At 35.7% G+C, this 18,080-nt stretch overlaps 1 protein-coding gene across 5 annotated transcripts in view; it reads left to right on the forward strand.

Annotated features, from left to right (window-relative positions):
- STXBP6 (syntaxin binding protein 6) overlaps positions 1–18,080 on the forward strand; it is a 94,917-nt gene that overhangs the window by 47,274 nt on the left and 29,563 nt on the right. Inside the window, exons 1-2 of one of the 5 annotated variants that reach the window (XM_053981222.1) lie at positions 4,482–4,745; positions 7,178–7,240. The exons of 3 other annotated variants lie outside the window; for them this stretch is intronic. In XM_053981222.1, coding sequence (XP_053837197.1) covers position 7,240 — 1 coding nt within the window. In that variant the 5' untranslated portion in view covers positions 4,482–4,745; positions 7,178–7,239. Of the gene's footprint in view, positions 1–4,481; positions 4,746–7,177; positions 7,241–18,080 lie in introns of those variants that run through there. One more of the 5 variants, XM_053981223.1, reaches the window with a different exon arrangement.

Raw genomic sequence — 18,080 nt, forward strand, 5'->3', positions numbered from 1 at the left:
AATTTAATTTAATTCATAACAGGAATGCTGTTGAGGGCTGATACTAAAATTGTTTTTATTAAAATTGCCCTGTTTAAGGGCTGATATTAAAATTGTTTTCCTATAGTTATAGAAATGTTTTTTAAAGCATGGGCTTTGTTTCATTTTGAGCATATTACAAACATCTCAAGAATTGGATGGAATTGATATTCATAAAATTCTGAAAACTTAATATAGGCACATGCAACTTTGTCAAGCTATTTCGTGACTATGTGCTTTATCTGTCAAAGCAATCTGACTCAGAGTACACACAGTTACTCCTAGAATAGGAGTAACTTGACTGACATGTCCTTTATTTTAAGATGTTATTTTTACTGAATCAGTAGTTTCATAATCTAGTTATCAATATTCTTGAAACAAAGGCAGTTACCACCAAGTTGCTATGTGACTATAAGCTTGCATAAGGGGTAATTAGTACTGTAAAGTAAAGGGGTAGACTGCCCACTTCTGATGTTTCCAGTATAAATCTAAGAATTCTTGTCTAACTTTTCAGGTTAATTGTTTGATACTGATGTGGCTGTGATTTGTACAGAATTTAGTTTATCTTATTTGGATGGTGAGTACCAAAAGATACCTTACAAGAATCCTCGAATCATAATGTAGTTGATTGTAGGATTGCCTTTCCACAAGGTGTGGTACTTCCTTATTACCCTAAGTGTTAGCTAATGCTTAGTTTCATTTTTTAAAGCAAGTGGAACAGGATCTTGGAGAGGTACAGAAGTCTGGAAGTGTCAGGACAAATTGATGCCATACTATGCAAGGTGTGCTCAGTACAGTGTGCAGCCTGCATCTTATGGTGCAGCTGTGTAACTCCTCCGCTCACACCTGCTTTCTGGCCACATCTTTTTAAGCATAGAATAATCAGCCACAGGTGAGTGAGGCTCAGAACCTCTGGGGCACATGTTCATAGATTTGGTATTTTAGCTTTTGGTAGTCATTGTATTGAAATGGAGTCTGGATTAAGGGACTAAGCAGCGTAAATTAGTATGCACCACAAAGAATATTATTCACTGGAAATTATGATGGCTGCAGAACATCCAAAATGTGATTAAGCAAGGCATCGAGATACTGTTTCTGGATGTTTTAAATGCCATGACGATCTATAGGAGTTTCTTCACCAGTATAATACAGTATGAAACGAGTGAACAGTAGAAGTAATAGCAGTAATAAATGAACTTGCATTCCTTTCAGTGTTGACAGTAATGAATTGAACAAGCAAACTGAGGCATGTAAAAAGAGGTTGATGTACTAATCTGATGTTTATTAATAGATGCAAACCATGTGTTGGTAAGGCTTAGAATCTGGAAGGGATCATATAATATTTGAGCGGGGAAAGGTGTTTCTTATGTACATCTCTAAAGAATTGGGTGTACTTTCAAAGGAAATGCAGAGTGATGTCATGGGTTAACCCTTTTCATATGTGCACCTTTGGGATTGTTTTGTTGCTCTGAAGTGCAGAGAATGTTTCAAAATTACTTTCTTGTCTTCCCTGACTTTTGGGTTGTACTGGTAAATGGGTGATGTACAATTGATTACACTTGTGTAGTCTGTAAAACCTCAGTCTATGGATCACCATTGTCATAATGCAGTAATAAAATCTAATGGTTTTCTGCTTATGCATTGCTGGGGGTTTTTTAACTCTGCAGGGTCATTCATATGATAATCAGTTTTGGCTGTATCTTGTTTGTATTACATATTCTATAGCATCTCTGTGGGTAGCATTTGTGTAACCTTTCAAGATGCAGCTGCTACTTATGTTATTGAATCCTTTTCATTATGTATTCATTACAGAAGGATAAATAAAAATATATTTAATAACAATGGCAAGAGAAATCTACTGCAGTCTGGGATATACAGATACAATTTGTATAGTCTTGTGCTTCATTTTGTGTTCAGTTCTAAAGTTCATAATCATTAATACAGCAATAATCCACTATGAATTTGCTGTGTAGTTTCTTAAATTAAATTTAAGTCTGGAAAGAAAGAATGAGTTGGTAAAGTCTGGGATTCCTATTAAAGCTAACTGATTAGTATACTATACTGGTGAAGGAAAGCCCTGAAAGAGATATTAATCTTAGAGGAATGGTAGTATGTATAGTATAAGATTCTGATTTGAAAATAATCTGTTGAAAAGTCCAATTATCTTTAATACTTAGGGTATCAGGATTTCTTGCTTGTTCATGCAAAATTTAAAAAAATAGAAGAGCTACCCCTCCTGCAAAACACTGTCTGTAATACTGTACATGTTATAATTTCTCAAGAAACAACCCCTTCTGAGACTTATTCAACACAGATGTTGGTCTGAACTGTGTATGTGGAAGGGTAAGGAATTACAGGAACTTGAAGTAGATGTTGAGATGGCTGATTTTTCTCAAACAGCTACAAGCGGGGATGGAGAATAACTCAGCCAAGTATCAGTATGTTTCTACTCCAGGAACTTGAACTAATGTTATTCCAGGCCATGGGCTTTTGAATCCATGTTTACTTGCTTCACTGAGAGAAGTACATGCAACTCTGATAGCTCTTTATCTTTCTCAGTGAAGTAGAACTTGAGATTTTTGTAGTATTGAGGAGGACTCCAGACGTTCTTAAACAGAATTCAAGTTGTTTATACATGGAATTTCTAGACAAATAGGTATGAAAGGGCACACATTGGTGTTTCTCAGGATCCTGGTATGTAGTTCAAACCCCTAGTCTCACCCCTAGTGCAGAAATTGTGTGGGGAAACTTGCAAATGTTAAAAGTCAGGATCTTATGTATAGGGAAGACTTCAAGGTGGAGAAAGGGAAGCATGTATCTGAGGCTGAACACAGGGCGGGTCTGTTGCTTAGATTTGTTTTATTTTCAGCTTTCTGGCAATTGACTTGGTTTATGAAGAAAATCCTGAAATAATAGCCTTGTTTGATAATGTTAAAATAATTGATCTGCAATAGATCAATTATTAGATACTAAAGTAGAATTTTTTAAAAGTATACTCATATATTGTGTGTTAGGATTTGGTTATCCTGAGAAGTTGTGGATGCCCCATCCCTGGAAGGGTTCAAGACCAGTTTGGATGGGACTTTGGGCAACCTGATCTAGCCTGCCCATAGCACAGGAAGATGGAGCTAGATGATCTTTATGGTCTCTTACAATCCAAACCATTCTAAAATTCTGTGACCGTAGTGTGAATGTATTTGTGTTTTAATTTGATTTTCCAGATTAGAGTGCTTTATCTTCTTACTGTGATCTGCAATTAAATGCATCTGGTGAATCCCCTTCAGGCATATGTGAAATACAGTATCTTAAGCAGCTCCATAAAGCCATGTGTTCGCATTCCTGTCTGAACAGCATTATCTCTAGCAATAATCCAGGGAACTTGCCTCAGCATTAATATAGATACATTGGATGAATTTAGTAATATATCCAGTGGTGCTTATTGTACTGGTAGTTGTAAGATTTTAATTATCTATTTCATGCTGTCTTTTTTTGTAACTGTTACAACCAAGTTCTAATTGGCAGTGCTGCCATGGAAGAGTGTACTTAGTGCTCTATTGTCAGTGGTTTTGTTAAGGAGAGAAGTGTCTGGCTAATCTAGCAGTAAAAGATAGGTTAGATGTAAAACATGAACAAAATTCACATGCTATTTTTTTAATGGTATCACATTGTGGTGAATTGGAAAGTGGATAGGATCCTAAGGCAAGAAGAGTTATTCTGCAATTGCATTTATAAAAACGAAGGAATTGAGTTGCTTCATGATAGCTTCATATTTAACTGTTTGCTGAAAGATATAGACCCCTTCTTTTAATCTCGTATGTTAAGCTGTCATAATTTCAGATAAAGTTATTAGGTAAAATACTTAAATTAATTTCATGGCAGAAGATAGAGTTCAAGTCATATATAGTATCTTGAAAAGTATTATAGGAAACACAGGTCAAGAATCTTTTAGATTAGTATGGTCTGTTTTCTTTATGAAAGTGAATTACTGTGATATAACTTTTGACAACTTCATAGCTTCTCACTCAAGCTGCTAAGTATTGGTTGTTTTTACTTTTTCTCTCTTGAAATAGTTTTAAACAAGCTTTAAATCAACAGGTAGACCACAGCTTGAAGCAGAACTTACAAAACATTAGATTAGAAAAAAGTCTGTCCACCAAATTGATGTTTAACTGATATTTAGTCAGCTCTTATCTGACCTAGTGGGGACTGACATAGTCCAAGTCATGAAATACAATACAATTAGCTCAATAATGTACTAGGTGTCAGAATGAAAAAAAAGCACACAAAAAAAACCCCAAAAAACAAAACAAAACAAAAAAACAAACAAACAAAAAAAAAACAAAAACAAAAAAAAAAAAAAAAAAACAAAACAAAAAAAAAACAACAGAACAGAAAAGCCACACAAGTAAAAACAAGAAATACAAGTCTGAAAGGAATCTGCAAAGCAAGTCCTTCAGCATAAGTCTTCACTTTTATTTCTTTGGTGACTCTAGGGAGTTGCTATTCTCTCCCTCTCCAATGGCACTGCAGTTTGTGCAGTCGTATTACTGATCCAGGTCAGGAACTGATTCAGCTGAGAAATATTTTTCTTTTCCTGTGTTCTTTTTCATCCTGCTCACTCTGCAGTCTGGTTCCGCCTGTGACTGAAAGCTATGGCATGGGACAGAGTGAAAGCCAAGGCAATGGGAGGAGGCACCTGACAGCAGTACCTGATTTATGCCATAGAGGTACCAAACTTCTGACCATGACCTCTGCTGCCTCCGCACTGTCGCGCTTGCTTGGTGTTGGTACAAATCCTGGACAAATTGATTCCATGCATTTGTCCAAATCTGTATTTGAATGTATTGAGACCAAATGGTGTCTTCATAAACAAGTTATGCATTTATTAAAAGTAAAAAATAAAAATATTATGTTTTAATAATCAAAACAGGAACAAAGTGAAATTCATAAGGCTGATTTACTATGCATGGGCTTTCCTAAGCAGCAAATAGTGGTGTTACCCTACTGCTTACTTCAAATGTGCTTCCCCCCCTTATACTAAAATAGGAATTTCCATAGGCTCCCCTTGATGAATCAGTTATATGTACTAGGATATACACTCAGAGGAACTGAGTGACATAACATCCCATTACATGAAAGAATATGTTCACGAGCAGCAGAGCATTCTCAGCAACAGAATTAACAGCTCACAACCCAAATAAATAAGTGTTCTGGTTCAATCACCTAAACCTCACAGATGACTAGCCCATTGTAAAGCGGATACCTGACTTAAAACATTTATTTCTGCCAGATTTATATAAAATATATTATTTATTTCCTCAAACTATTGTACTTTATTTGCCAATGAATGAAGACTTACTAAGTGTCAACATTGTTGATAGTCTCAAATCTTCATTTGCATCTGCATTGCAATTAATTAACATAATATGTCATGTATTGCAAAAATAGATGTATAATATATCCTTATCTTTGTAAGGGGAAATGTTGATTCTGATTGGCAGCATCACATGAGTTGGGGAGAGCATACACAATTATTTTTATTGTCACATTCTAATCCTTGTGAGTATCTTATGGTAGGATATCAGTAAAGGACTGCTTCTTTCTAAAGCAGAACTATTGCATCAGATAGCACCCTTTTTCATAGGAGTACAATACTAAAGGGTGTGTTCCCATGGGCAGGCAGATGCTGGGATGACCTTTCTGCAAGGTCTTTTTAAAATTAATTTAATAACTTATATCTGGATAATTTGACCAACACAGAAGTGTGGAAATGTTTCTGCCCCTTTTTTTAGATCCTTTCTTAAATGCCTGGTATGTAGGGGTGTTGTAGCTGTGAAACATCACTTGGCTGATTATGCATTTCAGCTCTCCTTAAGATAAATGGATGTGGTTTAATTATTTGCTTTAAGTAATCTGATCCTGGTTGTCTTCATATGCTTTTGCTAGTCATATTCAATACCTGTTAGTCAGGGAATGTTCCAGCATAACTTGGCACATAAAATACGACTGAAGCAGACATCCCTTTAAAATAAAATTAAAACCTAGAGACCTTACTATTCCCATGTTATTGTCCAGTAATCCTTGAGCATTTGTAAGCTATTGAGAAGCATCTTTTAAAAGTCTGTTCATCATTACTGTACATCATGCTGCTGAGTTTTACTAGGGAGAGCAAGACATTAAGACGGAAACCTTCAAATGGGATAAGGCTGCTCTGCTCCCTTCCCCTGTAATTTTAGTCCTTGTATCCTTTTAGTCCAAATGCCTTTGCTTTCTTTCCATGATGTAGTTTCTATAGCTATATTCTGGATCACATTCAACTTCTTGTGTTGGCAGTCTTTGCAATTATACCGCATTCAATAAATCTCTGAAAAGGCTAAATCGACTTCTAAAGAGCCTTTTGAAGGCCTCATTACCATCATTTTTTGTCCTGACATGCTAATAGGGACACACCCCTGTACTTTTAGCAGTGCCAAATTATTAAGTACTTGAATACCTGTCCCTTATAATATCTAAATTTTCTAGGGTAGTGCTCATTTCTTTTAGTATCAAATAGCATATTCTGTATAGCTGTGATAGTCAGTCTGTGGAAACCAAGAACTGGGATGCAGATGTGTTCACTTAAGAACTGTTAAACCAGCTGATGCTGCAATGTACTGCTTCTACATAGCTGTCTCTAACAGACGAAACCTTTTTTAGATTCGTAGGTAATTGTGTGGATTTAAGATTTTAGTTCATGTAAGAGAAAACAATTTCAGTTTTCTCAAGCTTGGGAGGACAGAAGGGTTCAGTGGGCATCTCTTGCTGATGCCACAGGAAATTTTGCGGCCAGGGTTATGAACAGCCCTTTCAGTAGTTCGGCAAATCAAATGATAGGTATTAATTACTGTGTCCCAGTGGTTCTCAGGTATTCTCATGTCCCATTTACTGTTTCATGGACAGAGACTTAAGTTTTGAAAGACAGGTTGTTGCTTCTTAAAATGCTAGTGACAGAAAAAGTGTCAAGTAAGGAAGAACTCAAATAGGGATGTTGTAATGATTACAATATGTAATTTTAATTAAATTTTTTGAGTTCTCAAATGAACGTGTGAAAGATGGAATGGGGAATTAAACCCCTTAAAGCAAGAGGTCCTATTCTTGATCTTTTATTTATGTATTCCAGGGTGAAGCACAACTACTTTGGTTTTAGTAGAACATCTTACCTAGTAGCAGAATGCTGTTCTGAGTGAGTATAAGCTGAAATGGCTGTATTTGCAACGGGTCGCTAACTGGGAATAACTACCGGATGGAAAAGGTAGTGGAAATTAATATTTGTGAAACACTGTAAGATTTCTCATTAGTAGAATTAGCCTTTAGGGTGGGCTGTGGGGATGTTTTCTCCCTTCCCCCACCCCCCTTTTTAAGGTGCTATGTCTTAAGTCCTACTATTAATATATGCTTAGGGGTAAGTAAGCTGTTGAGTACTGATAATTTTTAAAAATTGTGTTTCTAGCAAATTTCTCTTAAATTTCACTCTGGAGCAACTTACATGATATGATAGCTTTATTGCTACAGTCTTGGGATTTGGAAATATCCACCTGATTTTCCAATCTTCACTAGGAGACGGGGTCAGACCTGCAGAAATTATGATAGCTGTTGACAAGATGCTTGTATCGTAAATTCTTCAAAGCTGTGAAAACAAGTCTTTAGAGTGCGAAGCAAACCCTGTGTGTTTTTTTAAGTACACAGATTTTTGCATTTTTGTTTCAAGCATTTTCTAAATTTCAATTCTGTTTCCAGCTTATAACCCTAATCTGAAATGTATTTATTCAGTAAGGTTCTAGTATGCAAAAGAAAGCAAGATAAAGGTTTGTTGAATAGGTTTGTCTTTGCAGGGACTAATTTGTGATTTTTATTGCTCCTATGGAAAAATAGTAAATGCTTTTCCCTTCTCTAACAGAAATTCTTCAGCAACCATTCTGTTTAATTTTTTTAGTTTCTAAGGAATTCAATAAATACTCTGAGTTTTCTAGAAGGAAAAGGTCTGGAAGTGCACTGTATTTTCTTGGTGAGTAAAGGACAGAGAAACCAGCTATGAAGGCACCATGTTTGGCTTGCTTTGAATTACCTCTGTCTCCTTAAGATGTGTGCTTATCTGAAAGAAACAAAACATTAAAGTGATTCATTGTTTAGAGCTTATTTGTACAAAAAATTGATTCCTAGTATTGAGAGAGCCAACCACAAAATATAGATCTTAATAATAAAACAGGTCTTGATGCAATGTAGTGAGTTCTTCCAGGCTGAACAAATCAAAGCAGTTATTTATTACTTGAAGCAGGACACAGTTTGGCACTGCATGGATGAAATTGTCCTCAATTTATACAAGCACAAAATATTAGCCTTAGGCCATGTGTTTAAGACAGTGGTCTAGAGCTGTTTTCTCCTGAAACGTTGGGCAGAGACATTGAAACTCTGATCCAGTTTTCTCTTGATGTCTGGGCCTGGCTGGCTGGGAAATGGTGTGGAAGAGAACCATTAGGAGAAAATAGATTGTGACAAAGCTCCTTGTCTGTTCTCCTTTTATCTTGACTTAAGAAGATTGTCTTACTGTTGTTGCAGTGCTCTGATAGGAGAGGGAAGTGTTAGGAGTCTGAACTGTGCAGACAGTAGTGATGTGTAATACAAACGTGTGGCTCTAAGCATTGAGAAACAGTGATAGATGGGCTGCAGTCCTGGATCTCCCAGCCCCACTTCCTGAAACTGTGTAGAGCTGAGCCCAGTAAAGTAAATAACCTTTGATTTTAAATGCGACTTTAACTTGCTCATACCAGTATGCTTTAGATTTTTACAATGTTCTTTTCACTGCTCAGCATTTTCCTTTAGCCACGTTGAGTCTGTCTTTGTCAGATAATGGTTATTTAATCTTCTCTCCTTTTTATATTTCTTTCCTTTTTAGTATTGGATAATATATCTTGTTGAAATGATAAGTGATTCCTTTTAAAATTGATGATAGTACAGTCTTTACAAACGTTTTGATTCACATATTGGGTTTCGTATTTCTGGTTTTGCTTCTAAGCTTGAACTTTTTAAGTGGTGTTATATGGATTTGTTGCTGTGGTACCAATAATGCCTTGTTCATAAAAGATTCAGCAGTATAGCTGGCTTCCAGGCTAGAATAGTCACTCTTGAATATGTAAAATTGTCTCTGCATGAGAAAAAGGTATTATACAAGAATATTGATTAAAGGGCTTTTTTTTCTTATGTAGATGGGAGTGGTCTTAATAGAGTTGCACTGAGAAAAGAAGCCTCTGATCATGGCTATGAAGTCCTAGTAAGTTCTTTAACCGTGGCAAGGGGAGGAGAGGAGCATGGGGCAAAGGAAGCACAGATAATTCAGTGTTAAATTCTCTATATTCAGAAAAAATGTAAAACAGTGTTATACTTAGAAAATGATGTGTTTCAAGATAAGATATGCATTTTTCTTAATTTTTGGCATAACTTCAAAAATATGCATCCTGGCTAAAAATGCAAAAAAAATCAAACTCATCTAAATTGAGACGGTTGGGGTAAGGGGCAGAGGAGAGGGGTCTAAAACCTGTTTACTAGAAACAGCCATTCTTTGGCTTTTACGTAAGTCACTATTCTCTGAAGTGAATCCTGGTTCAACTGTTTAAGTGGCATTTAGGCATTAGAAACTAGAAATAGATTGCTTGTAATGCTTACATTTATTTAACTGTCCTGTTACACTGTTCTCCATGACTTATTTTTTATAAATTTGAGGGTTCTATATAAATCTTAAACAACATTCACTGGAACTGCTTATGACGCTGAAGTTACTTCTCTTCTTGCTTTGGCTGAACTTTGTTGTTCTTTTGCTTATTTAATCGATAAAACATCCAATCTTAAGTCCTTGGTATAGACAGTCATGAAAGGATTGGTATTGATTGCATCAGTTGATGAGTGGGTATAAAGGCCATGTGTGTAAATTAGGAGTGGACTGGGACTTACACCTTTTCACAGCCTGTTGACTAGCTGGACAGATTGTATAATATATCGTAGTCTGTGGAGAGGGACTTCATGTCTTCTGTCTTCAGTAAATGCTGAAGTTCTCAGTAAATAGGGTATCTTTAGTTAAGTCAGTTTTACTTTTAATGTATTGATAGTGATACACCAGAAACTTAAAATTTCACAGTATTTAATTTTTTTAAATCTGAGTCGACAGTGTCATTTTTTGTGTGGAATTATAAAAGTGTTATTCACTAAAATGAAATCTTTTGAGGGATCAATTTTGTAATGTAAATCACTGGACAAAGTTGTTGAAGCTTAACCTAACTTTAATCTGTAACTTTAAAGGAAAATTATTTTCTTCAGGAAGTTTTGACCTGTTTTTGTTGGTCAGCTCTCATCATATGATTTTTGAATGTTAAGTGTAAAAAATAGCTATATGTGCCGTTGATCTATAATTTTACCTTTTTATTTCTTAATGCTCTTAAGCTCAGAAGTCAATACATGTAAATTACATTCTGAATGTTATGACTTTAGTTCTTAGTTGATTGTTTGATCACATGGCAAATGTAATTTCAAAGGACATTAGGCAGTAAACTTTTCTTTACATTGACTTAACATCTGTATCATTAATTGATTTACCAGGAAATTACTAATCTGCAGTGAAAATACATAATAGCATTACTAATAGGAGGTTAAGAAAGTAGTGTCAATTTTCTTTATGGTGGTGTCATTGGAAAGGTTTTTTTTAGACTTGGAATAATATAAAAATCTGGGGCAATAATTAACTTTGTACATTTGTACACTTGCAATATTGCTCTAGTATAGAGATTGACAACAAAGAAGCATAGAATGCAGTAAAATTTCGCAGTATCTTCTAAAATACATCCTTAATTCATGTAGAATAAGCAGAAATAGTTCATGGAATATCTTAAGGGAAGTGCTTTGAAGTAACTTCTGATCAGTAAATTCAATTCAGAATTTACTTTCTGAATTGCCAAAGCTGAATATGCTGCATGTGTTGCAGTGGTACTGATTTGCTTTGCAAAGGTATTACTCAGGACACAGTCTCATGTTTTTGTCTGCAGCTGTTAATAATTCCAGTAATGCAACTGGATTTTCATTTAAATTTTTATAATAAAATTTTATATTAGACTTTTTTATTTTGTAAAGGTCAGTTACTTTTGAGAAGAACATGGCTAGCAGTTGGTCTCAGTAGCTACCACTATAAAGGTTTTATACGTTCAAGACTTCTGGCAAGCTTTTGGCAAGCTTAGAAAGAATTTTATTTCACAAAGAGTAATGGCTTAAGGAAAGTGAAAAACCTGTAGTGATATTATTACTACTACTGTAGCTCAAGTTAAAGCCATTCTGTTCATGTCTTAAACATCAAATTTTAGTGTAGTTCCAAGCTAAGCAATTTACAGTCAAGATGACAGATTTTCTTCTTTGCCACACCATTTGTCTGGTTTTATCAATGAGTATTTATGGATGACTCTTAACAGGTTAATTATGGGACAGCCTTCATGGCCTAGGCAGCAGACAAGCCAACAGTCATGGTGATTTTTGACTGTAACTGTGCAGTGGGAAGAAGCTATTAGCAGCAAATTTACAAGTTATGAAGCTCAGAATAATAGATTATATTTATACTGTTTATTAGAGGACAGAAAAATCAAGCAAATGCTCTACTAGTCATAAAACTTCAGAAGAAACAGAGGACCTTTTCTTTCAGGATGGGAATTTTCCATATTAGAAGTATATGAAGCAGAGAATAAAAAATACTCCCAAGAAGTCATAACCAACTGACAAAAAATCCTTTTTTACAAAGACTACTGCAAATACAAAACTGCATGTAAGTTTCATAGTAAAACATTTCATACAACAAAAATAGCAATTGTTTTATATATGTTGAAAGTCTAGTTGTTTAGTCCTGGTGTTTGGAGATTCTTCCGTTTCTTTATATAAGTTTAATTTTGAAAGGAGGGAAGATAAAAAATTTATAGTCTGGTAGAAATACTGTGGATTTTTTCTTTTACTTTATTCCCCTCCCTTAAAGTGCTTGCAGTTTTTACAGAGTGGTCAGCACAGTAAAAATGACTGAAATAAATGTTAAGAATATAGAACTTGATCAGAAGAAAATGCTGACAGCAAGAGGGCAGTTAAATTGAATAACAGAGTTATTTCTGTTATTCACACAGAGTAGTGTGTAATTTCTGTGTATTTTTAGAGTTCATTCAAGCTTTCTCTATAAGCTTATGGAAAAATTACTTAAATTGAAAATTGCAAATAAAATTTAATTTGCAAATCTGCTCAGTGCTAGGCCCTTAAACACTATCTTTGGCATTACAGAATTGGTCTGATTTTAAGTGTTAGACCTGGAGCTTTCAATAATTAAGTAATGCTAAAGTAAAATATTTCTGAGGGAAAAAAATACGTGTTACATAAAACTGACACTAGAAGACAGAATATCTGTAGCTCATTACATTAATATACTACATTACAGCAGTAAATTGATGCTTGTAAAGGAATTTATGAATATCTGAGTAGATCTAATATCACTCATTCAGATGGGAATAGAGTCATGTAGCAGTGTAGCACAGCTTTCACTGTCCTTGTAGGCAGATGGGGTCATTTGTATAGCAGAGGTGGACTACGAGGTGAGGGGAAGAGCTGAGAGGACCACGGGGCTCTAAGGTGTGATTCTGTGTCTACTCAGTGGCTCAGTGTCATAATGGGATGGCTGCTGGTGGCATGGAGGTGTGGAAGCTGATCCTGCAGCCAGTCCTGGTTCATTTCCATTGCTAGGATAACAGGATGTGCTGCAAACCCTCAGGTTTGCAGGTGATACCAAATTGAAGGAGAGGGAGGTAGGACTTTTAATAATGTGGCTCTAGATGTGGGAATGGGGCAACAGGAAGGGACTTCCTGATGTTTGGCCGAGACAAGTGTGAAATCCTGCGCCTGAGCTGGAATAATCCACTGCCTGGGGTGGAGGGCTGCCTGTCAAGTCTGGAGAGGAGAGGAAAAAAATCCCCATAGTAAAGTGAAGTTCTTCATTTGATGTACTGTCTTTTGCAATTAAGAAACCTCACTGAATGATAATGTTTGCCCCACTTTGAGCAGGGGTTTAACTAGGTGACCTTGAGAGGTCAGATTAACTTTTATGATTCTGAATTGTATAAATGAGTAGGAAGCTATGAAGGAATTCTGGCATGTTTTGAAAAAGTAATTCCAGTCTGTCATGAAATCAGGAATGCTTTGGTAATCTGAGTGCTGTGTACAGGCTTCTTAGAGTTTCATGATGGAATTGGGACAAACAGCATAAACTTTTCTGCAGAAAGAATAGAATATTAGATTCAGATTAAATCTCTGACAACAAGCTGGATGCTTTCTAAGACTGTCATATACCAGTGGACATTTTTTTCCTGAGGATTGAGTTGGGATAGTTAGTCATGTTAGTCCTGAATTGACTTTTCTTTGAATGACAAGTACAATACATAAGAACTAGGATGCTGGTAAATGCAAGACATCTAGTGAGAGATGAAAGGTTCTATCAAAAAAAAACTAACTTGGTTTTATACTTGATTCTTCTAAGTATTGCCAAAAGTATCTCTGCTCAATCATAAATTAGTTGGTTATCTTTTCCAAAATTTAGCAGTGTAGTATGGCAAGATTGGAACAGTATTATGCTGTGAAAGAAATTGCAGTTGATTTTAATTTTCCAGAGTAATTTCACTTGTGAGAAAATCCCACAGTCAAGTCTTACTTATTAAAGTTGGTATTTGAATCTTACTTTGTTTTTCAGTGGTGGATATTACATGTTAATTCTGAATATAGCGAATGGACGTGTTTTTATTTGGTGTGTTTCTGTATCCTGTGTACAATGGGTGGACCTGATGTGTTCTACTTTAGGTTAAGTGTGGCAACAGATGTATGAAAGTGAACACAAATTACCCATTTGTCATTATTTAGGCAAGAAGTATGCTGAACCTTCCCAACAGGTTATGGTAGATACAAGAAGTAACCTTATTTAGGATCTTCCATTTTAAACAAATCAGAATAATTATTTTCATCTGGTCTAGTTTGAACCTTCTAGTGGCTTGGTGGAAGAAATCAAATGTGTTTTCCATATCAAGTGTGTTTCCAGAGTTTCTTGTGAAACATGTAGCGTGGTGTGTTATCCACTCACGTAGCATGGTATATGTTACCTCCAATGAGCTGCGAAGGACTGAAGAAGGTCAGTCACAAGATGATAAAATGTCATGAGACAAAAAAGCTGCAATGTCAGATTTCATTTTTCAGGTTGTGCATGTATTTCAGTCTGCTTGTGTTTAGAGTTCATAAATTCAAATACGTAGTTTCAGAAAACCTGCCAATATTTTTTGTGGGTTTTTTCACATTTTTACAGTCTTGCCAGGTACCAAATTTGCCTTATCATATGCTGGTCTGCACCTCAATTTCTACTGTAGGAAAGCTGAAAATCAGTTAGAAGGGCTAAGTACAGGGAGATGTAATGAGCACTGTAAAATATATCCTTCTCATTGCATTTTACATGAATGCATAGTGACAAAAGTAGGAACAAACCTTCAAGATATTATAGTGTTGCTTGTAGTATCAGTTCTCTGTATGTTCAGATTGTTGGCAATTTTTCAGCATTTCTTCATACCCAGGCTGTGTTCTTATGGCCTTTTTCTTTTTTTTTCTTTTACCCCTCCCCTCTTTAAAGTGATTCTACTGTATTTCTCCTAGTTTGGAGAATTATCTGTCCTCCAGATGCTAATATGGTTTTGGAATTTTTTGCACTGTTGTAACATTGTATTTTTCCTCTCCTGATATACGGAGGAGCTTTTTTTAAATTTGACTGCAGTACTACTAATGTTCTCTGTAGAACCACCCACCAAGACAGAAGGCAGCTCCATCCATTATAGATCTTGTACCAACATTCACAGCATGGCTGGAAGCTAAATGGGCATGTCTGATGTCAAGTTCAAACTGCTGAGTGTCCTAGATAGTGCAACTACTTTAAATATTTGAGATTATAGATCTCTCTGATTCAGATTTTCTATATGTTTCATGCCTGTTCTTTGGGTATTTTTTTTCTCCTTTCACAGTCTTTCAAACTGTTGCATTTATCTGCTTCAGAATATGTTTAGTCTTAACCTTTCGAATGTAGGAGAAATCCGGATCTGAGGAACTCTTCTTTTTTCCTTCCACCTGTTTTTAATTTGACTATAAATATAAATGTATTACTAATACACAAAATCTGCAAAAGAGAATAATTAGGTTTTCCCCTCTCAAGGGCTGTTATTAGTGTACTGTGTCTAGGAACACTAATGGATATTGCTTTAAAAAAAGTATACTTCCCTCAGTATAAGTTTCCTTTACCTTATCCTTTGTGTACTGTCAACTAATTTATACTTTCACTGGCTGTTTTCTGGTAGGAAATTGGTCCAATACAGTCAGTCAAACACATACTTTCAAATAATTCATACTTATCTACTTGGGCAGATAAAATCCTATTGTTCAGGTACTTCAAAAGAAAAAATTCCAGCAGTAGTACTTTTAACAGACATAGGTTTATTTCTGGCTTCATGGCAGTTTTTTGTTTCAGATTGGGTTTTTTTGATAATTGTTACTTGGTAGAGCAAAACTGGAATGTACGTATGTAGTTGTAGCTTCTATTGTTGGCATTTACAGATGATGGACAAAATCAGTTCCGTCTGCACAGACTTGTTGAATAACACTTCAGTATTGACCTGGAGCCCAAAAGAAAACTTAAAAATCTTTCCAAACTGAAATTTATTTTCTCTTTTGGCTTTATATCACATTTCAGCTGTACCTTTAGGTACTTCCCCACTGATAGATTTCTGGGGTGTTTATTGGGTTGGGGATGTGTGTGTATGTGTATTTCAATTTCTTCATAGCTTTAAGTGGTTGAAGTCTGACAGGCTTTTTTAGTTGTCTATACTGAGATGTAGATGTTTTCATACCATGTGTGTATGTGAAGGGCTCTCTAGAATTCTCTCGGACAGTATGAGTTACAAGTGTATGGAATAGTTTGCCCACTGTTGTTCTGACGGAGGCCATTGTACAGCAAAAGCTGGGGATTTTGTCTTGAATGGCTGTAATAGTCCTTTCTTACATCTGCTCATGGAAAGTATTTTCTTTAGTAGCACTCTCATCTGCTGTATTTTAGGTCATTGATTCAGTGCAAAATCAAGAAAAGCAGTTTTCTAAGTAACTTTAAAAGCTCCACTAAACCCTCTACCCTGTTACAACAGGATTCTCTTAGAATGTAGGATCTTAAAAGTTGTTGGCCAGTTTGTTTCAGAACGTGAAGCCTCACAAGTTATCTGAGCAAGCTTAGAAATGAAGCACTACTTGTTAAATACCATGCTCCTTGTATGAGTTACTGAGCAACAAATTCAGGTTTTAATTTTCCAGAGCCTCTTCCTGCCTCTCAGGACACTTGCTGTGAAGTTCAAACATTGTTTTCAGGCTGGTGAGGTAATTCCTAGTGTACTCTCTGCTAAGGATGCACATCTGTTAACTTGCACGGGAATTATGCCAAATTCCACTTAAGTTCACAAGTACTTTTGTGGTATTGATTTTAATTGGTTCCCCACAGTTTCAGGTGCTGAAGTAACCAGAATGTGATAAAAGGACAACCCACACATGTATTCACTATGATCTGTGTCTTGAGCCTTGATTTCTAAGCTAAATCGAAGTGAGATTTTATGCAGTGTGCATACATGCTTATTGGTGATTTTAAAGTATGCTTGCTGTTCAGCAAAGTCTGTGTAGAATGCTGCCTTCCTTTTAAGGAAAAGAGAGCAAAGAAGATTGAAGGTATAAGTGATCCAGAAAAATAGAGTGAACTGAAATTCTTAATCACCAAATACTCTCCAATTAAGAGACGAGGTTCTATCATGCCAGGACAAGGTGAGCTACTACTATAAAATGCTCTAGGTCAGGATCAGCTGGAGCTCTATTCTAATTGAGAGGTCCCTGATGAAGATTTTGGTGTCTGGGTTGTGAGAAATTCATCATTGTTCCCTGGGATCTGGCTGGAATGTCTATTAGTTTTCCCTACAGTGACCCTGCTTTGGTAGATCTGCTTGAGCACCATGCTGTCCTCTCAACTAGGTTTTAACTAAAAACATACACACAATAAATCTGCTGGTTTTGACTAGAAATGTCTTGAGTCCTCAAATGCAACTGACTCTGCTCAGGAAAAAGGAGGTGGGAAAAGTTTGAAAGTTGGCTGCTTTGCAATATAAAGTAGTAAAAGGCAATTCAAACAAAACCTGGAAGTTCAGTCATCATTCTGGAAGTGAAAATGTGTTTAATAAGATTCCTTTGCAGATATTTGCAGTTAAGCAGAAGCTTTCTCTCTGGAGACAAAATGACGTCTGCCATTCTTGCCACTGTTACCTACATTTGTCTGTATAACTGCCACTATGAAAAGCAGTTGCCTTGATATCAGTATCTTAAACTATATTGCTGTAGTATTTGAAGAATAAAATTTGGATAGAAATGAAGGATGAGTCTTCTGTAATGGATATGGATGATGGGGGCTTCAGGTGTTTGAATAGTCATAAAATCTGTTTTTAAGGATAAGTATTTACATGGTTCTGTGAAAAATAAAAATATCTAGGGGAAAAAACAAAAGGCAAAGCATTTTGCCTCTGTGTAGTAGGTTTTTATTAATACAGTCATATTGGAAAGCATACAGGCTCTCACTTCAGGCTTATAACACTTCATGGTGTCACACGCATGAACAAAAAAATGTATTTTTTCATTGCAACTCAAAGCAACATTTTTTTTTTTTTTAATTTAAAGTCACCAGGACACTATTTGTCTAGTCCTTTATCTTGGGAAGATACAGCAAATATCTTAACCCGGTTAACCAATTTTTTTTTAGTATTTGATTTTTCTTTTACTATTCTATTTGCATGTAGAAAGAAAATTTATTACTTACATAAAACTTCATTTCAAACAGTGTATGAATATATGTTAATTAAGAGAGAGGCATTTAATACATTTTTATCCTGCAGCATGAGGCTGGCAACTTGTTACGG

This window comes from Vidua macroura, chromosome 6 (genome assembly GCF_024509145.1).
Source record: "Vidua macroura isolate BioBank_ID:100142 chromosome 6, ASM2450914v1, whole genome shotgun sequence".
Lineage (NCBI taxonomy): Eukaryota > Metazoa > Chordata > Aves > Passeriformes > Viduidae > Vidua > Vidua macroura.